The sequence below is a fragment of the Lissotriton vulgaris genome, chromosome 6 (genome assembly GCF_964263255.1).
Source record: "Lissotriton vulgaris chromosome 6, aLisVul1.2, whole genome shotgun sequence".
NCBI classification, from domain to species: Eukaryota; Metazoa; Chordata; class Amphibia; order Caudata; family Salamandridae; genus Lissotriton; species Lissotriton vulgaris.
Genome location: NC_141694.1, coordinates 1730157958 through 1730183319, shown reverse-complemented (window position 1 = coordinate 1730183319; position 25362 = coordinate 1730157958). Strand labels below are relative to the sequence as shown.

General features: G+C 43.7%; 1 protein-coding gene across 1 annotated transcript in view; it reads right to left on the bottom strand.

Annotated features, from left to right (window-relative positions):
• LOC147709382 (calpain-2 catalytic subunit-like) overlaps nt 1-25362 on the bottom strand; it is a 213799-nt gene that overhangs the window by 67175 nt on the left and 121262 nt on the right. Inside the window, exons 7-9 of the mRNA XM_086927965.1 lie at nt 20538-20623; nt 20186-20260; nt 8422-8582 (exon numbers count right to left, since the gene is read on the bottom strand). Coding sequence (XP_086784091.1) covers nt 8422-8582; nt 20186-20260; nt 20538-20623 — 322 coding nt within the window. The remainder of the gene's footprint in view (nt 1-8421; nt 8583-20185; nt 20261-20537; nt 20624-25362) is intronic.

The following is a 25362-nucleotide window of genomic DNA, read 5'->3' as shown; positions in this document are numbered from 1 at the left end:
CGAACTAGAGGGCTAAAGGTTACAGTCAGGTTCGTTGTTACACAAGGGCAGTTACAGGGAATAACGGTTGTATGTTCTTTCAGTGCGATTATAAGAAATAACGGTTGTATTCTTCTTTCAGATACCGCGCGGACACGTTGCAAGAAACAAAAGCACTTATCTTGCAATCACCACAAGGCTGGGGGCACGAGGTTAAATGCAAGCATAATCCAAATGTGTCTGAACTCACACACGTAATCCTAAAAGGCACTGCAGATTAGGCAGTAACCCACAACACTTCAGGTGTACACGCCGGACGTTTTGACATATTAATGCAATATCATTCAACTAAACGGGCAGCAGGCTGAAATAGCACTCCCCCTTATAGTATATTTTGCCCTTATTTTAGTCCGGGTCCAATGCTCTGAAAGCATTACTGCATCCACCAGGTAACCATTATGACGCAGAGGTGTCTTCAGGTCTTAAATAGAAGTGTATACGACATTCAGGCTAGCTTATGTGTCTTCCTTACTGGCTACGTCACACACCTGCTGTAGTTTTAAATTTAAACAGTTCCATCGTTAGATCAGAGCGAGTTTATGTATACATTGAGAGCGAGCTGGGGTACATACATGGCAGAGTGTGCGGTAGGTGACATCGAGGCACAGTGATTGATACGTTATGTAACAGATTATTAGCTAATATATCTGGTTGTTCCAGCAGTGCACAGACAGGCTCACAGTGCATTGCAGAGGGACAAGTGATAAGTGTGCGGGTTGCAAGAGAGACTAAGGACAATTGGAGGTAAAATACTTGTGCAGGCAGCAAAGGCAAACAACGGTTACGAGGGAAAATACAGTATAATTAGAGGGAAACACTGCAATACAACAGAGAACTGGCATGACATTTGACGGCTACGGGCATCTGCTAGTGTGGGCTCTAACCAACCTCAAATAACAACATCGCAGTGAGTTGCCAGGACATTCACGGTCATGATTATTGCAGCTCAGGACAGGTCTTTCACAAACCCTACTTTGCTGGGACAAACATCGGACAAAACAACTGACCGCCAAGGAATCTCTTTAAGAGGTGTGGTTTTTGCAACTCAGGGGTGGCCTAAGAACCTTATCTAAGCAATCCTCAGCCGAGGTGCGGCTTTGTCCCAAGAATCGTCCAAGAAATCCCCATAGCGGTGTGGTGAAGGGTACTATGATAGAGGTGTACTCAGAGGCTTAGTAAGGAGGAGAGACTACAGCAATCGCCCAAATGCAATGGTCAGTATCAGGCTAAGCACCTGAATAAGGGGTAAATTAAGGGTTGCAACGGCAATGGTGGGTTCAAGGTGAAGGGTGCCTCTGGAATAGATCCTGAAGGTGGTGTGTGGGGATAAGTAACGCCATTAGGTGGACAAATACATGAGGTAGCTAACAGTGCTTTCGGAAGGGAAGTGACAAGGGGCAGGCTACAAGAGACGCAAGTACACTTGGGGGCGTAATACCGTGGCAAAGTTTGCACAGGGAATTGAAGAGAGGCTTTCCCGATGGCGTCCTAGTTTCACGGCCCCACCATCTGCGGGCGATACAATTGTTGCCTTGTAAGAATGCTCTTAGGTTGGGTGCATTTGTCGGGACTGGGGTGAACATATCCCTCCCGGAAGGACAAGTGGAGCGAAAGAGAGAGCGAGGTGAAGTAGCTAGGTGGGTGGGGGGGCTCTGTCATCGACGGGGGCCTCCTCCAGAGCTGTGGCGGAGTACAGGGCGATCTGGAAGCAGATGGACAGTAAGGGTACCTCTGCGGCAGAAGGAGACAGCAATACCTCTGCCTGGCACAGTAGGGGTGCCCGAGCCAAGAACCTGGAGCCGAGGGGGTTCCAGTAAACAACGTTGGCGCCCCGTTAGTCCTTCGGGCGGTCGGGGGGCCTAAACCGACCGGGGGTGTGCCTCATCGCTCCGCCCCGACAGGGGGGGCGGGAGTAAACGAGATAACTATTAAAGTATTGCACCGTCAAGAGCATCGACTTACCGTGCAAATTGGCTAATTAGGCAGGCGGGCCAGCGAGGGGCTGCCGTCTTGGATCGCCTGTAAGTTGACCCACCTATCTGCTTTGTATGCAAATAAACCTGCACCTAGGCATGGGCGGAAAATCCGTTCCGCTCGCGGATTTTGCGGATTTTCGGGAAATCCGCAATCCGCGAGATTTGCGAATTTCCTGCAAAATCCGCAAATCCGCGAGCAGCGGATTTTGCTCGCACTGCTCGCACTGTTCGCGTGAGTTCGCGCCCCGCGAATAAGTGCGAAATTGCAGAAATACGATCTAAGCAAAACTGAAAGTAACTACTTACCAGGTTCAAAAGTTCAGGCACATCATTAGTAGCCATTTCCTGTAGTGCTTCCTGAGGGGCCCCTCCAGAGTTCAGTTGCCAGTTGAAACTATTATGTGACCCTGCTCTGAACCTCAGAATAGTTACACATATGCCACAAAGGTCATGAATTACAGCTAAGGGAGACAAGCAGGAGCCAGGCTGGAAGTTAAAATCCATTAATCAGCCCCTAATTCATTATTGTCAGTTGGGGCAGGGCAGGTGTTGTAACTAATTTTGCAACAATGAAAGCACTTAGCAAGTGCAAAAGATCACTAATCAGGGCGCACTAAGGAAGCAGGTGCCAGCTAAAAAAATATTCTGTGACACATTAATCAGCCCCAAATTAATTCAGGTCACTTGAGGCAGGGAAGGTGTGCTTTGCTTTGCCGAAAATAATGTACACTGGACAACCAGAGGGTGTGGTGATGAAACAGAGGGTGGCATGGGTGGGCCAGAGGGTGGCATGAGTAGTCAGAGAGTGGCAGTGGTGACAGAGAGTGGCAGTGATGAAGAAGAGTGTCCCAAACAGGTTGGACACGTAGAAACAACAAGTTCGCAAAACTTGCGACCCGACAGGTAAGTTCGCAAATTGCGAAATTGTAAAAACCCTCGCGAACTGGCAGAAACACGGGCGAACACAAAAAAAAAAAAAAAATCCGCAAATTCGCGGGAATTCGCGGATTTTGCGGATTGCGAGTTCGCAAATCCGCAAATTCGCGGATTGCCAATCCGCAAAATCCGCTCATGCCTACCTGCACCACCGTTTTCCCACAATCATGTCTCTTGAGTCTTCTTGGTTGTAAATGTATTGGGTGCATGTGGAGCGAGCGATGGCGGTGTGGGCACTATGGCGCTTACATAATGTGAAGAGAAAGACACTTGCACCGATCTCATGATCACTTACTGTTTAAAAAGCTTATTTAGTGAGCTTTCAATAGACTAAAAGGTCATAGTTGTGAGAGGTTCTGCATGTATTTTCCTCACAACGCGCCGTCTGCATTGGGAATTGGTGCTTTTGTAGAGTCGATCCAATCGTGGAAGAAGTTGAACTCCTCTTTCCATTGCAGTCGCTCTGCTACAGATGGCAGTGCAATTGTGCATCATGTGCCAACCAGGCGTGTGTGCGACGAACACTGTAGGTCGAACTATTTAAAATTTTTGTATTCTTTTTTTTTGCTACAGTTTTACATAGCTCGTACTTGACCTGAACCTATTGGAGCACTTTACATCAGCACCCGTTACATTACACAAGGACGCATTCAGCTAGTTAGACTATAACAATTCTAGTCTAGAGCAATGAATCGGAACCCTGCTGGACTGTAGCATTACTGTAGCGCTTAAATGCCATCCGAGTCAATGCACGGATAGATGTAAAACCCGCTTATGCAGACGTGGCATGGACTTGCATGTTTATTCGGTTACCCGCTGCATCATACTGTCAAGTCTGTGCCTCACATCACAGGACTCACTTGTTCACTAGAGCTAATAAAGAGGATTTGCACACCACAGTAACTATTGGACATATTTAATGCAGGAAGGTATGGAGCATTTTGTTATGTGTTAAACTTTTTTAGGTCTGTACATTCACAATTTCTTTATAAAGCTTCTTGTTCTCTCAATTTTGCTTTAAAATGGTCCATTAGCTCTTTCGTTTTTCAACATATCCCGCTACGTAACACTCATCCACAACCTTCACGCCCCACCACTTTCAAATGTCACCAGCTGCCTGGTTGGGGTGCGGTTATTGTATTTCTGTTGCCCTTTTATGAGTGTGGAAGCAGCATGAAATAAAGGGTAGAGCTGGGTAGGTCTGCAGGGACGGCTTTGCCACCATCAACCTCAGAAAGCAGCTGTGGTTTGTAAGATAGTGTGTGGTATGTACGGATTTATCTTGCAAACAAATCTTCAACTCTAGGTCCTAAATGGTTGAATGTTTGCCCCTACCGATGACACGCTTTTGTTTCTTAGAGTAGCAGTGAGAATGACCACCTACCTACATTATCTATATATGGGGAGTATGGGACACACCCGTTGCCACTAGTGACACTTGATACTTCAGATCTGAAGTAAAGCCACAACACTCACTGGCAGGCGGGGACGGATCGCGCAAGAAACCCCTTATGAGTCAGTGCTATTATGCTGAAAACAGTGAATAGATTGAAGGGTTTTGACAGGTGGCAAGCCCTGGGCATTTCTAAAATAGAGACAACAAAAAACCTTTGCTCAAATGCAGGGAGAATATGACATTGTGCCCCCTCAAAATGTTTATTCCTGCAGCTGCAACGCATTCCAACAGTCTGTTTGATCAAATGTTCCAACCTCCCAGAGGCCACCCATCTAGAATACAGATTACTGTTCAAAATATTGACCACTGATCAAACACTGATCAACCTTGCACACAACTGCTTGAAGGGCATCAGAATCTCTTTGGAAAAAGACCTAGATCTCATCAAGATGTAGATTGGGAGGCCCTATTGATGCATCCAAGAGATGAAAATAAGCAGGTTTACAATTAATCCAAATAAGAATCCTATCTAAAGCTTACAATAACAGAAGCAGGCTTTACACAATGGGTCTGATGGCAATTAATAGATGCCTAACATGTGGGAAAGGTACTTTGATGCACATCATTTGGGAACTTTGGAGTACACCTGAAGGAAATAGTTGGCGGAACTCTCTGTGGTATTAAATGTCAGGGCCCCATTGATGCCACAACTATTCATTCTGGCCATCTCCAATGACCTCGACCTACCTAGAAACAAACTCAACACAGTGTGCACTTGGGCTTACGATTGCCAAGGAATATATAGTGAAGTAATAGGGAACCACATCTGCCTCAAGTCAAGTCAAGTCAGAGAATTTATATAGCGCACTACATACCCAGAGGGTCTCAAGGCGCTTAGAAAGGGGAAGAGGATTACTTGTCAAATATCCACGTTTTAAGTAGCTTTCTGAATGCTAGGTGGTTCTGGGTGAGGCGAAGGTGAGCGGGGAGTGAGTTCCATGTTTTAGCAGCCAGGTATGAGAAGGATCTGCCTCCCATGGTGGTCTTGTTGATGCGAGGTACAGTGGCGAGGGCTTGGCTGGAAGAACGTAGTTGGCGGGAGGGGGTGTAGAAGGACAGTCGAGAGTTGAGGCATTCTGGTCCGATGTCGTAGAGTGATTTGTGTGCGTGGGTTAGCAGTCGGAAAGTGATCCTCTTATTGACGGGTAGCCAGTGGAGGTCTTTGAGGTGACCAGAGATGTGTTCGTTGCGTGGGATGTCTAATATGATCCTGGCTGAGGCGTTTTGGATTCGTTGGAGTTTCTTCTGGAGTTTAGCGGTAGTGCCTGCGTAGAGGGTGTTTCCGTAGTCCAGTCGGCTCGTGACCAGAGCATGGGTGACTGTTTTCCTTGTTTCGGTGGGGATCCAGCAAAATGTTTTTCTGAGCATGCGAAGAATGTTGAAGCAGGAAGAGGATACGGCGCGGACTTGTCTGTTCATTGAGAGTGAAGAATCAAGGATGACGCCTAGGTTCCGTGCGTGGTCTGTCGGGATGGGTGCTTTTCCAAGGGCTTCCGGCCACCAGGAGTCGTCCCATGCAGAGGGGGAAGTACCTAAGATGAGGACTTCTGTTTTGTCTGAGTTCAGTTTCAGACGGCTTTGTTTCATCCATTCGGCAACTTCTTTCATTCCTTCGTGTAGGTTAGTTTTGGCGGTGCTGGGGTCATTGGTGAGAGAAAGGATTAGTTGAGTGTCATCCGCGTAAGAGATGATGTTGAGGTTGTGTTGGCGGGCGATGGCCGCGAGGGGGCTCATGTATACGTTGAAGAGGGTGGGGCTGAGTGAGGATCCTTGTGGTACGCCACAGATGACTTCAGTGGCCTCGGACTTGAATGGTGGGAGGCGGACTCTCTGGGTTCTTCCGGTGAGGAATGAGGTGATCCATTCCAGTGCTTTTCCTTGGATTCCGATGTGATTGAGGCGTTGTAAAAGGGTGTTGTGGCAGACTGTGTCGAATGCTGCAGAGAGGTCGAGGAGGATGAGGGCGACTGTGTCTCCATTGTCCAGTAGAGTTCGAATGTCGTCTGTTGCTGCGATGAGGGCGGTCTCAGTGCTGTGTTTTGCTCGGAAACCAGATTGTGAGGAGTCGAGGGATTTGTTGGCTTCGAGGAAGGCGGCGAGCTGGTTGTTGACAGCTTTCTCGATGACTTTGGCCGGGAATGGAAGGAGCGAGATGGGGCGGTAATTTTTGAGTTTGGTGGGGTCCGCTGTGGGTTTTTTCAGAAGGGCGGTGAGTTCAGCGTGTTTCCAGTCTTCCGGGAAGGTGGCGGAGTTGAAGGAGCAGTTGATGACGTCTCGAAGGTGCGGTGCTATGACGGAGTCTGCTTTGTTGAAGATGTGGTGAGGACATGGGTCTGTGGGGGATCCTGAGTGGATGGAATTCATCAGGCGGATTGTGTCCTCAGTGGAGATTGGGTTCCAGTCGTTAAGGGTGTTCACGGGGGGAGAGTGTTCAGCAAATGGTAGGGTGGGTTGGTTTCCGGGTTGGTTGTCGAAGCTGTTGTGGATGTCTGCAATCTTGTTGTGGAAGAATGAGGCTAGGGAGTCGCAGAGGGCTTGAGAGGGGGTGATGTCGTTGGAGTTGGCCGAGGGATTGGAAAATTCCTTGACGATGTTGAAAAGTTCCTTGCTGTTGTGGGCGTTGTTGTCAAGTCGATCCTTGAATGCTGTTTTCTTGGCCTTTCGGATTAGTTGGTGGTGAGTGCGGGTGGCGTTTTTGAAGGCGTCCTTGGTGCTAGTGGTTGGGTCTTTTTTCCAGGCCTTTTCAAGGGAGCGGCAGAGTTTTTTGGACTTCTTAAGATCATCGTTGAACCATGAGGCCTTTTTGCTGCTAGGTTTGCTTTGACGTTTTTTCAGTGGTGCTAAGGTGTCGGCGGTGTTGGATAACCATAGGGTGAGGTTGGTGGCGGCTTCGTTTGCGTTAGAAGAGTGGGCTGGGGTGTTTAGAAGGAGCGATGCGGAGATCTGGTCCGAGGTGATTTTGTTCCAGTTTCTTTGCAGAGTTGGTTGGAGGAGGTTGGTGGGTTTTGGTTTGTTGTAGGTGAAGTGAACGCAGCTGTGGTCAGTCCAGAGGAGATCCGTAGTGTGGCTGAAGGAGACATGGTTGCTGGAGGTGAAGATGGGGTCGAGTGTGTGACCTGCGATGTGGGTGGGGGAAGTGACTAGTTGTTTAAGTCCGAGGTTGGCGAGGTTGTCTAAGAGGGTGGCGGTGTTGCGGTTGTGTCTGAATGGACCAAGGCAAGTTGACGCAAAAAGTGTTTTTTGAAAACGGAAGCTGTCATTGGAAATTCTAGAAGAAACAGGGCATGCAGAGGGACTATTATAAACTGGTGGAAATCACCCACAACCCCCGGACTTCAGTCCGCCTGAGGCCAATAACAAAAGATGGTTCAGTGAGAAATATGGTCGACAGGAGACAATGTAATGATTGGAAGTCCATGTAAGTATGCTAACATCTTGATCACAGCGGTCATAGAAGTGCTAGTGCTTTGTTTCTGTTACAACAGTTTCTCTCATCAGAGACTTTTGTGCTAAGTGATTTAAAAATATAACAAGAAGAATCAAAAAACAGTGCAGAAACGTGCAGCAGACCTATTGCAAATATTTCTAAATATTCACAAAGATCAAACTTAATGGGTGTTCACCTCACTTGCTTGGCCTATTCCTGACAATCTACTAGAAGGATAGACTATGCTTCACCCGCATCACCACTGCAGGAAAATCCACACATGGTAAAACCTATGCTCTCATATTAGCATTTTCACACAAAAAACACTTGGATCCTATTTTGTGAATCAGGATGACATTATAGGAGCCATTCGCTATTTACGATTATCAGGCTGCACGTCCAAAAACTTTTGTGAATTGTACTGTCCATATTTGCCCACTTACTACTCCCTTCTCCTTGATCTTTTTAAATGGGTGCTCGTCACAATAGCAAGGCATATGGTCTGCACATGTACTATATACAAATACCATAATATCACTGGTAGCCCTCCACAATGACTTCTCGGTCACAATAAAACACAACCTTACTTGGATAATTCCTGCAGCCACCAGCGGTAGAGCCTCGCCTCCAGTTCCCATCAAACTTCGTCAGGCTCCACTTCTTGTATTTGTCAGAGGCCAGGGTGTCTGGAGTGAGGTTGCAGATCTCCAGTCGGGAGTAATTTCTCAAGAAATCAGTGAATGACATCCTAGTTAAAACAAAGGGATAGTCAAACTTACACTAACAAATGCTTCATTCAGCACTGCTGACAAACATACAGTCAAAATCACCTGGCTGTTTCCCAAAAGTGGATGAAGGATTATGAAGGATTGCACCTAGCAAGAAACTGGACCATTCAGAACTTTGTAACTTGGATGTAGATGGCACAAGAGATGGGACCATATCCACCAGAGAACCAGAACCAATTTCCTTTAAGGATGGTAAGCAGGACCACATGCATGGCAGCTTCTCTCACTATCCTTCACTCCTCTCCATGCAGAAGCTTCACACTCGTGGTGATAGGACAAGAGAAGCAACTACCAATCATACACGACATCCTCACACTAGCTACATAGCAACACTTGCAGTCCTCATGCTTCCAAACAGACAATACCATGTAAGCTTCACCCTTCCAACCACCCATTATCTTTTGAGTAGCATGATACACACTCGTGACTGCAGTTTGCAAGACTAAGTTTGCCAGACAAACCTCTACCACAGTCCAGAAACTCTCACAGCTTGATGGACTGTGGACAGCAAAATGCTGAAAGCAATGCTCATGAAAGTTTATTAAATTCAAACATCTAGTACGCTGATTGATACCAAGACCATGAATCAAATCACAGACAGATGATAATGGCCATTATTTAAAAAAAATGCTTTAACACCCTATAGCTATAGTAGCACTGTAAACGAACCTTAAATGCATAAAGAAATATGTATTGTTTTGAAGCTCTCGCTACTTCCCCCCACATAATGAAACATCCTTAGATATAAATCTCTTTGTCTGGTTGTCCAACTTACAACCTGCCTGACTGATTCATTCCCTTTCTCTAATAGACTTCCTAAAAACATTGAAAATATTCCTATCTAGCCACCTCCCTTTGTAGATTACTTGATGATATTAGCCTGTGCTCTAAATCACAAAGTAATCTAACCACCCCTTGGTTTTAAACGATAGATCTGCATTTTGTAATAATTTTCTGTTCTTCCGTATGTTTGTTATTTTATTGAACCAAAAGTCACAGCGGCCAAAGCGGGCTGTCTAAAAACTTAAAAGCTGTCATTATAGGTTTGATTTTAACATGCCAGACATATTGATATACTCGCTCTTAAAGTGGAGGAGGATTAGTGGTTAGAGCGCTTCCTAATGCAAATTAAGCACTACCTGCCCCACTGTGTACTTAACCTTTTGTCAACGGAGTGATGGCTTGTAAATTTTACATACTATTTGTAACTGCTGTCATTTTTGTGCAAAAACTATTGACTTTCCCTGTAGAAACTTTGCAGCCTACTCGTCAAATAGCTGTGTGGCCTGAACTATGATCTCACAACCATCACTTTGGTTATTTACATACTTACAGGTCACATGCAGTAGTTCTTTTTTTCACTGAATGGCTAGGTTTTAAAATAAACTAAATTTAAGTTAATTAGAACTTAATTTTTCTTGTAATGTTTATTGCACCAGAACTGGTATTTGTTGAAGTATGCATTTTAGAAAAATGTTATGATGTAGGAGAAAAATTGTTATAAGTTTACACCTTTGTCTGCTTAATAACAAGACATTTTTCTGATGCTGCGGCATCACTACCTCCAAATTTGCTTCGATCTTTCTCGTGACCCTCCAGATGGATGAGCCCCATCTTGGTCTGCTACATTGTGCCGGGGTTGCAGATATACAGCAAGAAACGATTCCCAGATAGCAGAAATAGGTCAGCTGCATCACCCATTAAGAGCCAGTCACCTGAGCTCCAGAAGGCACTGGTTTTGCAATATGCTGGTCTAGACAGCCAAAGATAGCAACACAAATGACCTAGACACCAAAAGGAGAAGATTATGGACTCCAAAGAGTTTTAGTCTAAATACAATCATGTCATTGTTACGCGGGTGGAGGGTCTCGTGCCTAAAGGCACACCACCACTATATTGAAGTACTGGTCTTAGGAATGTTGCCATGCAGAAACATTCTTCCCATTCCTGGGCACTGCGCTGCATGCTGCAAGGCATAGTGGCCTGCTACTAACTTCAAATCCACTAATGGGTAGAAATTATTTTTGATCGTACTTCCACGCATGCTATAAAGCTGCGTTAAATATCTTCAGGCAAATTATTGTGTGTAGATGTGCTCACTGACTATACGCCCCCTCATCAGGAGGACAGTTTCTTCTATTCATCTTGGTAGGTGAGCCCCTGTCACAGGAAAGCTGGTGTCTGCCCTTCTGGGGCTGATATTACGAGTTACAATGTTGTGACTTATACGACGCAATTTATACAATCCATTTGGGATTTAAGTGTGAGAACATGATTCATGCCACTTGCCTTCTGTGTTCTGCAGTGTTTTTTTGAGTTCATTTGTATGAAAGTATTTGGGAGCTCTCATACAGTCAGACTTTCATCTGTAATCAATGGACTATAAAATAGTGTTATTGTTTAAGTTTCCTGTGCCTTTTGTACATCTTTTTCGAAATCAGGCACACTGAAATTTCTTGTGTCGGTAATGCCAAATCCCCTCCTTACCCGCATCACAGATTTCTTTTTTTTTTTTTAAAGTATTTTTATTGAAGTATTTTGCATTTATATACAAAGCACGGCATCATTAATACAAACCAAAAAAATTAGAGGAGAAAAAGTATATACCAATAATTCATAAATCAAAATAAGAAACAATGACTGAATCATCAGCAGGCGAGGGTGATGTTTCCAGAAATAAATTGGAGCACAAATTAGATCATAAAAAATCCCATTAATAAATGCAACATATATTTTCATATTGAACAGCATCACTATTGTAATTGCACCAAGTTGGTATTTCCTGTCTGCAGGGAATCTAGCATTTCTCACTAATATTCCTCCTTCCATCGAGTTATAGGATCCCATATTATGTCACCCAGCTTCCTACCCTTTTTTCCCTTCCTTGCATATATCACTTTCTCCATTTTATACGTTATTAGTAACTTAGCCAGCCATTTATGGAAGGTAGGTGGTACAGGATCTATCCATGCAGAGGCTATACATAATCTCATGATAGACATAGCGACAAACAGAAATTCCCTCCCACGAAAAGAACGTATATCCTCCACGTTTACTCCTAATAGGATGATTCCTGGGGTTAGAACAATTTCGCTTTCTAAAATTTTACTTATAAAACATTCAATTTCCTTTTTAAATAAATCTAAACGGGGGCATAAAGCAAATACATGTTCCAAATCAGCATCCGAGCTTCCACACCTATAACATGTAATACCCACTAACCCTCCCCATTGAGCTATTTTAGCCGGTGTAAAATACAGGTGGTAAAGTGTTTTATAGTGTTGAGCCTGTAATGGTGCTGCACATAGTAATGAGTTCCCCATTTCTAGAGAGATACCAAAACTTTCAGAACTGATTGTAAGATTATCCCTCCATTTTTCACTCCACTTTTGAAGATCATCTTGTTTTGCTTTCATCAATTCAGCATACAATCTTTTAATTGTGCAATCCTCCCCTTTTTGAATAATTTCCATTATAGTATTACGCCTGAATCCCAGAGCACCACCTTTCTTTACCAGGAGGAAGCTCCTAATCTGTAGAAATTTTAAAAATTGCCTAGCTTCTAGGTTATATTTTTCTTGCAGATCTTTGAATTGTAGAAAACAATGTTCCCCCCTAATATCTCCAATGGTTCCGATTCCCCTGTTTTCCCACTCTACCATAATAGGTCCCGAGAAAATATCTTGTGGGAGGGTTGGATTAAGTAATAATCTCGTATAAGAATTAAATTTTCCTAAGCCAATTTTTTTAGCAAAACTTTTCCAAATTTCGAATGCTGCTACTATTATCTTAAACTTTGTCCTCTTGTAATAACTAGCCTCTGTGAATTTCAGGAGAACATCCTTCGCTTCCGTTCCCAAAGTTAGGCCATAGATTGCTAATGATCCATATTTACTCCACTCCTCTCCTCCACTACCCTGTTCACCTCCCATTAAACCAACCATGTTCTGTAAAGCCGCCGCCCAGTAATAGGATTTTAAATCTGGGACTCCCCAGCCTCCCCTTTCTCTTGGCAATGTCATGTATCTAAGAGCCCTTCTCGTTTTCCCTTTTGCCCAAAGAAATCTATTTAGCATACTCTCCAATTTTTTTAATGTTTTATTATCGAAGAAAAGAGGTATTGCCCTAAATAGATATAGAAATTTTGGAAGGATAATCATTTTTACTATATTAGATCTTCCCACTATTGAGAGGTGTAAATTATCCCATCTATCCAGATCTTTCTCCACTTTCTTAATTAAAGGGGAAATATTCCTTTCCACCAAGTTATCCAAGTCTGCCATTATGATAACCCCTAGATATGTACCTTCTGGTGTTACTCGGTTGTCTAAGCATGGGGTATACGAGTTTTTAATTATCTGTGTTTTTGTTGTATTTAATTTGTATCCCGAGATTCTTCCAAATTTCATCGCCTCAAGCTCAAGGTGTTCTATAGCTTCAGATGGGTTTGGAGAGATAACAGCGATGTCATCTGCGTAGGCTAAGATTTTACATTGCCCGATAAGCGTTGTAACTGGTGTTATCATCACTGATGCCTCTATTTTACGTATAAGCGGGTCCATATAAATAGCGAACAATAAGGGTGAGCAAGGACACCCTTGTCTGGTACCTCTTTTTATATGGAATTTTCCTGTATTTCCACTGTTCACTCGTAGTGTCGCTACTGGTTCTAAGTAAAGAATTTGTAAGGCTTTGATAAATCCTTGTTTAATTCCTGTTCTAGCTAGAGCATACCAAAGGTAGCTCCAGGAGACCCGATCGAATGCCTTTTCTGCGTCGAGTAACATCACTGCGATCGGGTCCCCTGTAACTGCCGAGACATCAAATAAAGTTATTGCCTTCCGTATATGGTGGGTGGTTCCTCTCCCTGGTATAAAACCATGTTGACAGCTGCTAACGATTTTATCTATAATTCTTGCCAGCCTTGATGCTAAGGCTTTAGAGAAGACTTTTGCGTCTGCATTAAGTAGGGTTATAGGCCTGTACGAGCCTGGTTCCTCCGGTTTTTTACCCTTTTTTAATATTACGACCACTTCTGCACCCCCCCATGATTTAGGCGATGTTATGCCCAATTGTGCACCTTGCATCACCTTCACCATTTCTTCCCTCAAGCAATCCCAAAATACTTTATAAAATTCAATAGGAATTTGATCAGGACCTGCTGCTTTCCCCGAAGGTAGGTTCCATATTGCCTGCTTTATTTCTTCTAATTGGATCTCTTCTTCCAACCCATCTGCTTCCTCTTCCTCTATTAGATCTACATGGATATCCTCAAGATACTCCCTCATTTCTTCCTTATCTTTTAGCGGGTCACAACCCTGTGACTCGTCGTCATATAACTTCTCATAAAATAACCTAAAAACTTCTCTTATTTTAATCGAGTCTGTGTGTATCGTGCCCGCGGCGTCCCTAATTTCCCTCACTATGCCTACAGATTCTTGTTGTCTTGCTCTAGTAGCCAGTATCCTACCCACTGACTCACTCAGGTCATAGCACTTCTCCCTTTTAGTGTTGTAAATTTTCGCCGCTTTGCTGGCAATTTCACCCTCCGCCTCACCTTTGGCTTTTACTAGCTCTACCCATGCTTTTTCAATATCCCGCCCCGACACACCACACAATTTTCTAGATTTTCTTCTGCCATCAAGACATTCGAAGCTAATTCTAGATTCCTCAACTGAGCTTGTTTCCTTTTATAAGAATTATAACTCATTGTTTCACCTCGTATTCCAGCTTTAAAAGTGTCCCAAACAACTCCCATTTCTGCTGTATCTTTGTTAAACGAAAAAAAGTCAGTAATCCACTTATTCATGTATTCTATATAATTCTCATCTTTCAGTAGCTCTCTTTCAAAAGTCCAGTTCGTTTTTTGTCTTGTACTTGTTTTTGTTATTATAGTAAGTACTAGAGGATTATGGTCGCTTAGGACCCGTGGCAGCCTTTCAATCTTCGAGTCAGAGATACTAGTACTTGAAATAAAAAAATAATCTAATCTTGCACATGTTTGGTGCGGTGCCGAGTAATATGTGTACCCTTTATTATCCAATATCTTTTTCCCCCATACGTCTGAGAGAGCATTGTTTAACACCAGACTATGTAGTGCCTGAAATACTTTTTTTTTTTCTACCGCTATACTTTCCAAAAGAACCCAGTCCTAATCCGTCTGCACCGTTAATATTAAGATCACCTCCCAATATAATATTCGGTGCCCAGGTTGCTAATTCAACATCTAGGAATTGAAATATATCGGGGTCGTCCTCTGTTGATCCATATACATTTACCAATGTTTTCCACTCTCCATCAATCCAACACTCAACCATAGCCCATCTTCCCCATTTGTCTTGTGCTTTCTTTCTGGTTAGAACATTATTGTTCCTAGCTAGGATAGCTACTCCTCTTTTTTTGACCCCTTGGCTTGAGTGAACTAGTACCTTAAATCCTAACTGTGACAAAACATAAGCTTGTGTTGTTATTATATGAGTTTCCTGGATATATACAAAATCTAGATTCACCTGTTTCAGCTTTAATGCTATTTTCGCTCTTTTGTGGGGGTCATTTAGCCCACAAACATTCCAGGTTACAATTCTAATCCCCATTATCCATGTTCTCCCATCTCATTTCCCTACTAACCTCTCTACTATACATTATCTGCATAGTAATCCTCCATTTCATTATCTTTTGATCAGCGTTGCTTATTTTATTGCTTCCTTTCCTTTTTCTCACCCCCACCTGTTCCCCGTGACCAAAGAATATTTTTTTTAAGCTCCTCCCCTCTATTTTTTTTTTTTTTCCCTGCCGTGCCCTGTTCCCCATGTGGTTCCCACCCCCCACCCCCTCCTCTTTCCCCTCCCTCCCCACCCTTTCCCTTACTGGCAAATAGGTCAATCCTGACCTATATGTGACAGCCGTGCCCTCCCAGGGGAGTCTCGCCCGGCCACCCCCCGTGCTAGAACATTCTCAGAGTATAATCACATCATCTCAAAAAAAAAGAATTAGAAATAGAAAAGGCTCAGTTATCTCTTTGAGATAGAAGCTACTTGTTTTGTGGTCTCTGTACGATCCAATTGTCCGTTTCGGTCTCTATGTCTTCTTTCTTCTCGAAGATAGGTCAAGTATTCTTGAGCAACAATTTCCGAAAAAAAAGTTCTGAACTGTCCATTAAGCCCCACCCTCAAGCGAGACGGGAACAGTAAATAAACTTCACAACCTAGATTCTGGAATGGTACTATAAGTTGCCGCATCCGCCATCTTCTCTCAACTGTTGTGTGGCAAAAGTCTGGACGGGCAAAGAAGGTTATATCTTTGTATGTGCGTTTTTTAGTAGGTTTAGCTTTCATAATCACTTCCTCCCTTAGCAAATAATTTCCTACATAGACAAGGATTGCCCTCGATCTTGCACCCGCATTGCCTTTTTTTTGTACCAATGGGAAGCGATGTGCCCGTTGCACTTCCTTATCCCAGTCCCATGTGTCCATTTCTGGGAACGCACCTTTCAGCAGTTCTACGACAAAGGCTCTCGTATCTCCCCCTTCTTTGCCTTCTTCCACTCCTAAAAGTCTTATATTATTTCTCCTCTGGCGGTTTTCAAAACCTTCCAGTTTCCATAAAATATCAGATTCAGTTTTTCCCTGGGTCTGTCTGAATTCCTGTATCTCTGCCATTTCATCCTCCATTTTGCCAGTTCTCTGTTCTACCTCCGCTAGTCTACCTGTTACTTCAGAGTACATGTCCTGTAAGTTGTGGAGAGATTTCTGTATTTTTTTATTAGCCCGCTTGGCTCTTTGACTTTCCTGACGTGCTTCTCCTTGAATTTGTTTCATTGTGGCAAGTAAGATGTCAAATCTGTCCTTGTTCGGGTCGCTTTCGGCCCCCTCAATTGTATTAGATATTTCTCTTGCCGGCATCGTTCCCTTCTTACTCCTACCCGTACTCTTGCCTTTGCTCTCGTTATTATTGCTTACTAGGGTTCTTCCTCGGTATTTACCCTTGACCTTGTGGGTTTTACTTTCAGTTTTAGATTGTAGATCTTTTTTTACCTTCCTCTTTTTTGAGCATAAAAGATCATCGTCCGTCTCTTGTGAATCGCTCATTGGGTAATCTTCCATCTCCGCAGAAGAAGTGGGTAATGAGTCTGACCCTTCTCCCTCCTCCTCTTCCTCGCTCTCCTCCTCCTCCTCCTCCTCCACCTCCTCCACCTCCTCCTCCTCCTCCTCCTCCTCCTCCAACAACTCGCTATTGTCACTATAGCCACTGCCCTCACTATCCTCGTTGTTCAGTGGCGTTTTTAACAGAGATACATTTTTTATTTGGCTGTTACATCTGTCCTTATTCTTATTCTTATTCTTATTCTTTTTCTTTTTCTTGGGAATTGCTCCTTGGTTAGCTGCCTCTACCTCTGCCTTTTGTGGCATTTGCGATTTAGTTGTGTCAGTGCCAATGCCGTTTGATCCTACCGTGACGCTAATGGTAGACTCATGAATATCACATCCTTCTGCAGTTTTTGTAGCTTTTGTGGCTTCAGGAACTTCTGGCGCTGTTCTAGGCTCTTTAATAAAATCCTCTAATTTATTGCTCAAGACATGCCCCATAGGACCTACTTTGCTGGATATATCCCTAGCTTCATATACATCTTTTTCATTTACCCTATTACTATCATGAGCCATATCCATGTCCACAGCTGCCATATCCATATCCATATCCCTAGCATCCCTAGCATCACTTTTATTGCATTTAGAACCATCTTCGAATGCACCTTTTTCCTTATTTTCCGTGTTGTTCTCACTTGCTGCTACAGTTACAGTTCCTTCACTGGCCCTGTGGCTCATCTGTCTGCTATCTAATCCATCTGTGCCCCCATTACCTGACATTGCTCTGCACTCGCTGTCTCCACCTCCAATACCAGCGCCGCCTCCTTCCTTGTGAGGGATTACCTCCAGTTCCAGTTTCTTTGCTTCTACGGATTTAGCCCCGCCCCCACAAGAGTCTCCGCCTCTGCCGGGCTCTCCGCCTACTAAGGCTTCCCGGCTCAAACGCTCTGTAACTTCAATCAGAGCAGGATGGTCGCGCTTGTCCCCCACCTCCGCCACAACCTCCCGCTCGATGGGCACTTCAGTGAGCGCCGATGCTCCATGCGCTCCATGTGCTTCGTGCACTTCAGGCTTTTTCCTTTCCTTGCCCGCCGTGACTTCTGCAGCCTCCGTTTGTACGTTTGCGGAAGTCTCTGCCCCCTGCGTTACAGCGAGTGAGTGCATCTCAGTCGATCCATTAATTGCTCCACTCGGTCCGCTTCCAGGCGACTGCTGAGTCAAGAGAGTTCTGCCTGCCTCTGCTACATTGTCATGTATCCCGTCGGAGCCAGATCCATGTTCCCTCTGCTCCAAGTCCGCTCCTGCAGCAGTCCCGGTTTCCAGCGCTGTGGGCTCCATCTCGGCTCCCTCGAGATCTGTTGATGTAGATATAGATGCTTTTGCTTTTACTGTAACTGCTGATGGAGATGAAAAGGACGACGGTCCCCTTGCCTGAAATGACTCAAAAATCAAAGGCTGCCGCAGTATTGCTTCTGTTGCAGTATCCAGTATAGGTAAGTCCTTACGTCGCTCCTCTTTTCTCTTCAAACTTGCTAGGAGTCGCTCTTCCTCCCTTCTTTTAGCTGCCTCTCTTCGTGTCTGTGCCCTTTGCTGTGCCTTCGTTTGTAGCTTCACAGTTGGTGTCCCAGGATCACTGAAAAGCTCCGCTTCTTCTTCCTGTCTCTGCTTCTGGGTAGTCCTCAGCACCTTGGGGGCCATGACACGTTTAGCAGCCCTCCAAACCTCTTGGCCCGATGCTAGCCTCTAACAAAAGAGAGAGGGACCCCAAAACCAAAGGGATAGGGTACCAAAATTGACGCTAGTCAGACAAAAATTCCCTTTGGATGAAAATGGCAACAGTACAGAAGTACTCACAAGCATACAAACAACAGTTTACATCGAAGCAATGTAGATAAACGCGATACAGTATCCCTGTGTGAAAACACTCTCAAAACATTTCAAATTAAAAAACACAGTTTATTAAAAAACATCACATTAAGTAAAAACAGAGATTTGGGAAACATATAAGGACGGTGTAATAATCGATACAAACAACAACATTCAGTAAAAAAGGAGTGTGCAGGAAGGTGAGGGTAGAAACCATTCATAGAAAGACAACAAATTTGGTTTCCCCTTTCGTGTTAATTCCTAGATTCACTCCTTAGGCGTCGACGCGTTTCGGCGGTGTAAACATATTAGTCCGCCTTCATCAGGACAGTGAACAATATAGTTTCCCAAATAGATTCTCAGACGTATACAGGGTATGGCCTATACTGCATGGGGTATTCCGCCTCCTATGCGCCAAAGCCAGGAATTCGTCCAGCGAATTCTTTTATCTAAAAATGCGTTCAAATACGCATTGAGGTACTCTATAATGTTCTAAGGCGTAAACACGTCTTTATAGTGGTATATTTCTTCAGTTGGATGACTGTGCAAATCAGTTAAAAATGCTAGTGCATGAACACGCAGTGATTAAGCGTCCCGTCTTACGCTTCGCTCCTGAACCTGCGCACTTTGACTACAGGCTGGGTCCCGGGGTTTATATACAGGCACCCGCTGTCAGGGGAAAGCCTCCTCTCTGATCCCTTGGATTGTGGGTCGACGGACGTCCTGCGTGCTCATCTACGAATCACCGATGCTAGCCTCTCCTTAGCGTTTGAGAGCACCTTAGATAATATCTTGGAAAATGCTCTAGACAGCTCTGCATGCCATCTATCTCTCGGTGCGGATGCAGATGCAGATGATGCACTTAATATGTGCGAACTGTTCAGATTTTTCAACCAGCATGTGTCCACCTCCTCTGGTGCAGACAGCCAAACAATTGTATATTCCATACGTACTCCTTCTTAGCCCATCCAGAAAGTCCACCGTCCAGGAAAGCCTCCTACCTCTGTATCCTCGTGGGTCAATTAGAGAAGGTTTTTTCCAAGAAACTGAGCCATGCCAGTGTGATTGTCAATAAGATAGCTGTAATTGCAGGAGAGTGGCTGAGTGCAGCTACCCCCTACGGACTGTCGGCAGCCATCTTGCCCGATCACAGATTTCTAAGGTGAATGATCATTTATTCAATTTATTGTCAGTCACTTACTACTTTTGAAGGTCATGTTAAGTTCGACCATCCTACCACCTTCAGGAGTTTCCCCCCCAAAATCTTCCTGTTCCACATACATTTGTATCAACTCTGACAGTTATTCTTCTGATGCTAAATACATTTCTTCTTTCTCCCACTGAGTTTTCATCCGACTTTATTTCCTCCAAAACCCCAGCTGCTGACCCAGTGCCAGGCACCACTTTGGAAATCATTACTGGCCGAATATCAATCATACAAGCAATTTTTTCAATTAATTTAATTTTTTAACTTTTAGTGAGATTTTACTTTAAATATGTGTGGTATTGTTGATTTCAATTTTGCTTTTATCTGTTATTAGCTTAATTTAACAATCTTTTTTGTGGCAAACTAATTATTCATATCGTCATCATATTCAACTAGATAATCTTACCAAAATTCTCCATCGTCACATCGTTTGATTAGCCTGTCCCGCACCTCCGGGTCAACTGAATTCCACTCTGCAGAGCTAATATAGAAACATGCATTGGTGTCAAGGTTTGTGAATGAATTAACAAATGAACAAATTAACGATTAAATCTATAACAGGTCTTTACCATTCAGATTTTTGGGTGCAATTCAGGTCCAGAAATTATTGTTTTGAAGAGGACCATACTCAGAAGTAGAATTGCAACTCTAAAGTACTCATAACAGAGATCAAAATAGTGAAAGAAGTGGAAGTTGTGAAAATAGCAAACAATCCTGAATCCAAAAAGTGAAAGTACAGGAGACTTTCATGGACTCACTTGTCGCTCCATCTCCCAGTCCATTCCACCTCTCCCCAGGGATTCCGAATTCGGATCAGCTTCTCTTGACTTCCTCTATAATCCACCTGTAGTTCAGACATGCAGAAGGTATTAATGAGAGTTCTATCATAACAGTAAAGGGATTCAAACAGTAGCTGCATGTACCAGAGAATTAGCCTCCATCTAGTGTCTAGAAGCACCAACACCAAGTATCTCGTATGACGCTGTGCAACTGGCGCCAAGCTCTCTTCTGCAGCGTTCATTTATCATCGCAGATGGTGAATTCAACAGCATATGTGCCTTAATGCTTATATATTTACTATGAGAATGAAAAGGTCTTGTATTCCCTAATATCCCGTTATATTTTACTAATCATTTGCGAATTTGGTTTCATACTGGTTTGAAGACCATTAACATCTTCATATCATTACACACGTCAACGCATTATAAATGAATGCTCGTTTGTCATTCCACGTTGTAGACTGCTCATTTCTGCTGAACCATTCTAGCACAGTGTAGTCTCTTTCTGAAGCGGACGCAAAAAAAAGAGGATTTTAGAAAATAGTAAGAAATTGCGTGTTAGGGTTAGATTTTTCAGTTCACCAACATCTTCTCGCATTCTTCTCACAAGAAAAACCTGGCACCTGATCGTTAGTGCCTATGTACAAGTATTATTTCCATCACTTGTGTTTGCTTCCATTTAATTGCATTGAAAAAAAATGTATAAATGTAGTACTAAAATGTATGAATATTAGCAATAAAACCTCCAGCTGATCAGGGGCAAAGCGCTGATCCACTGAACCACTGAAACAGCAATTGATTTGCTTGTTTTGCATGCTTGATGCAGTGGTGGCCGACACAAGGGAGGGCGGGAGGGGGAGCGTGGGGGGGGGGGGGAGGGGGGAGGGTATTTGAACATGATATTAATAATGACATTTTTAAAAACGTACTTAAAGCTGCTGGTTGCCCTGGAGTTCCTATTCTTCCTGGTCCCAGCAGACACTGGGACACACTGGGACACATCAGAGACTCCCTGTGCAATCCCTGCGCTGCTCTCATGCGAGAGCAGCGTGGGGATTGGCCAAAGCGAGGCTGGTTTAACGCTCGGTCATCCACAGGGAGTCTCTACGGTTTTTCTAACCTGGCTGTGCAATATAACAGAGGTTCGAGAAACCTAACTGCGCATGTCTCTTTGGCCGGCCTAAAATGGCCGGCTAAACACACATGCACGCCACTCCTCCTCCCTCCCATGGCAGACCCTGGCTGAGCCAGCTGCTGAAAAATAAAACAATAATAAAATATTGTTTTATTTTTCAGCAGCTGGCTCTGAGCCAGTGGGGCAATACTCCTCCCCCATTGCGGAGGAGCCGCCGCTAGCTTGCTGTCTATTTTTGCATTTAAAGGCTTTTATCTAAAAAGACTTCTATGCACTATGCCAGGTGTTGAGTTTTCTTTCACACAGCCAACTGCGCACTGGTAGTTGCAGTTCTGATTGATGAACAATGAAACCATTTGGACTACACCGCAAAATGACAGTGCTGAGTAAATGCAAACCAAGGACTAGACCTTTGCGTCCTTGGTGAGATGGAGTCTTCTGGTAAACCCAATCAACAGGGACATGAGCCATGAACATCTGACCATCCTGCATAGATTTCTTTGTTTAGCATTAGGATGAAAAATTGATGACTAGCGCATAACATTTTACCTCTGGGATATAGTGAAGAATATATATATCACGTTAAACTCCCACCTGCAGTGTAGCACGAATGGAGAAACAGACACTTCTCTGGTTTAAAGTTGCAGGTAATTTATTTATCACTCAACGTCAGTACTTTGAAACCCAACCATATTTAAAAACATCACCAAACCAATCATGTGCTAAGGTGTCACCTGACAGGTAGAGAACATGGTGGACAGACTTTTTTAAATACCACATTCATTCTACCTTAGGCACTGGCGTCTTAACAAATTATATCACAGCAAACCAAACTATGATTTGAAAAGGATGGAAATTCCTCAGTGACACGCAAATTGTAACACATTAAATAACTGGACAAATGCATTAACGATGTTCCAATAGAGTACTTTCAAACACCAATATGTCTGATATAAAAGCTGTGTCAACAGAAGTGCAATTGAATATAATATCACAGCCAGACAGAAAATCATTAGGCTTCTATTAGGCAACATGGTCCACAGTTGCATTTGAACAAAATCCTTTGCATGCATCCTCCATTACTATTCCAGAATTGAAATATCAGGGCATTTATTTGAAGATATTTGGCAAAGGAACAGACAACTCTTTCTTGCAGCATTTCATGAGAAATACCATTAAATATAAACTATCACAAAGGAGATGCCACTTTATTTATTAATATGTTTCCAGTAGTACACTGGGCGTACCAGGTGGTGCTTAGTTTGTGTCGGTGGTTGCACATGGTGGACATCAGCACTCGGTTTTGGGAACAGGGACTTACTTTTTATGATCGGTCTTTCACCCAGCGCGAGAGAGAGAAAGGTGGCACAGGGAGGAAGAAGATATGTTAGACAGTTTTAGGTTAAGTTCGATAGTTTTATTAAGCGTCCGAATACCAGGGGGGTGTCTTGCCACTAGCAACATTGTAGCAAGAAAAAGTAGGGAGATAACCAAACAGTGACAGTAGGAGAGTGTAAACAAACTCTCAAGAGTGGGATAAAGAGACAATCTTATCATTCGCTTTTACTTTGATGCTTTTATCTTTAAAGTGTTATATGTGGGAGGGAAGCAGAGGAGTGTAGTGGCAAGGGCTCGGGACCTTTGTAGTGTACATATAACTGCACATTTAGGTGTTTAATCTGGTCAATGCCAGGAGCAACACAAAACCTGAATAGAGAAGTGTGAAAATGATGGAAGTATTGACTACAAAGCTGACCCTATTAGGAGTCTCCTAAATTCATATTTCTGCAAATCTTGATTTAGCTCCAATTATCAGCCAAGCTGCAATTACCTTATCCTTTCTCTCTTGACATTGATGAAAAGACTTACTTTTCACTACTGACTTCATTCATTATATGAAGGTATTGAGGTAGCAAATCCTGCCTTTACAGCCACCCAGTAGGCACATTGTACGGACAGCGACTAGGCCCCGTCACTGGCAGAAATGCGGCAGCTGACCCAAAGCCGGATTTATTTTATTGTCAAGAGGACAGACCTGTTGACAAATGCATTTTACTTATGGGTTTATTTTTCTCCTTTTAATCTAATCTACTTCTTTTAACAATATTGACTCAAACATCCAATAGCCTACCCATATGCAACTGGCATTGTGTCTCCTTCAAGCCCTTTTCATTTCCTTGTGTTAGTAGTTTTAGGTGATTCCTTTGCCCTCTATAGGTCTGTTCAACTGACAATTCAGCTTACCGATCTGCATCCCCAAACAGCATGCGTGGACTCTACTCCACCATTCAATATGTTTCACCCATTTCAGGGTGCAGCCTTGCTAGCCTGCCTCAGGGCTCTTATGCAAGTTGTAATGCCACATCGTCAGCCTTCATGGGAGGAATTGAGAAATCGGTGTTTAAAAATAAATAAATAATAATAATCTGCCTTCAGCTCAGGTCTGAACCATCCCAACCCATGGCCATATTGGACCATTGAATGACAACCTTATGAGAACACCATATACTCTTAACTAATACGGCATCTGGTCCTCCTCACAGGACTACAGTAGGTAATACAACCAGTAAGTGTCCTCTGTTAAAGGCTTAGATTTAGTTGGGAATTGTCTAATTGCTAATCCTCTATGGTCAGTCACATGTTGGTCATTTACCCATCGGATAAACCAGGGTTCTCCAAAGTCGGTCCTGGTTGGCAGGATCCATGCCAGATTTTTTGCATTTCCCATTTATATAAATGCAGTTATCTTACAATTCTGGCAGGGACCTGGCCCTCCAAGACCGACTTTGGAGAACCCTGGGATAAACTATTCCTAACAGCATACTGACCCCTCAGTTCCAGATGTGAGGCCACCTTTGTCCAGATGTCTCCAGGATTTAACACTGCAGAAGAAATGCCTCTGACGATGAATACAAATCCTGTCCATGTTACTGCTCACTTTCTCCTTCCTACGTTCATTATTACCTCTTTGATTAATGCGATCAAAGCTCCCTCCACAGATTCCTTCTCTGATAGGATTGCTAATTTTTCAGTGGACCTCAACCAGATAATGCAACTGTCAGATTCTATCACCTGGGCTGGGACAGCTGATCTCCTGGAAACCAGTAATTTCACAAGCAGGACAGGAAATGGGAAAAAGGTTTTGTCATGTATTCCACATGTTCAGAGGTTGGAGCTGTGGAATGTGAAGCATCGCAGAGGTATTTAGGGGGAGTATGCTGCAATGAAAAGCACACTTTAAAACATACCAGGACCTCCTTACGTCCAACGTCTTTGTTATGTTTTCAGTAAGGGTGTGCGAAGCCAAAAACTTTGCAAGTTTGTATAATTGTTTTTAATCTTCACCAGCACCGACAAAGAGCCCCCCAGGACCGTCAGTCATTGCAGCACCGGCCAGACGAGGGGCGCCCAATGATGAAGCAGGACACCCTACTAGGTGTGTGCGGGCACCAAGATCTGATATTCAGGTCTCCCCGCGACAGAGGTAAAAGCTACCCTTTGTGATCACCTGGCCAATGAGGCACTACCCCTCCCATGATAACTATTGTTTTAATCTTCACCAGCTTCAAAAAGAGAAAAGCTAGTACATTTCAAAAACAGAAATGGAATTGAATGGCGGCTTGCAGATCATGGCTGAGAGTCTCCTTTTAGCGCTGCCCAGAAAAAAAC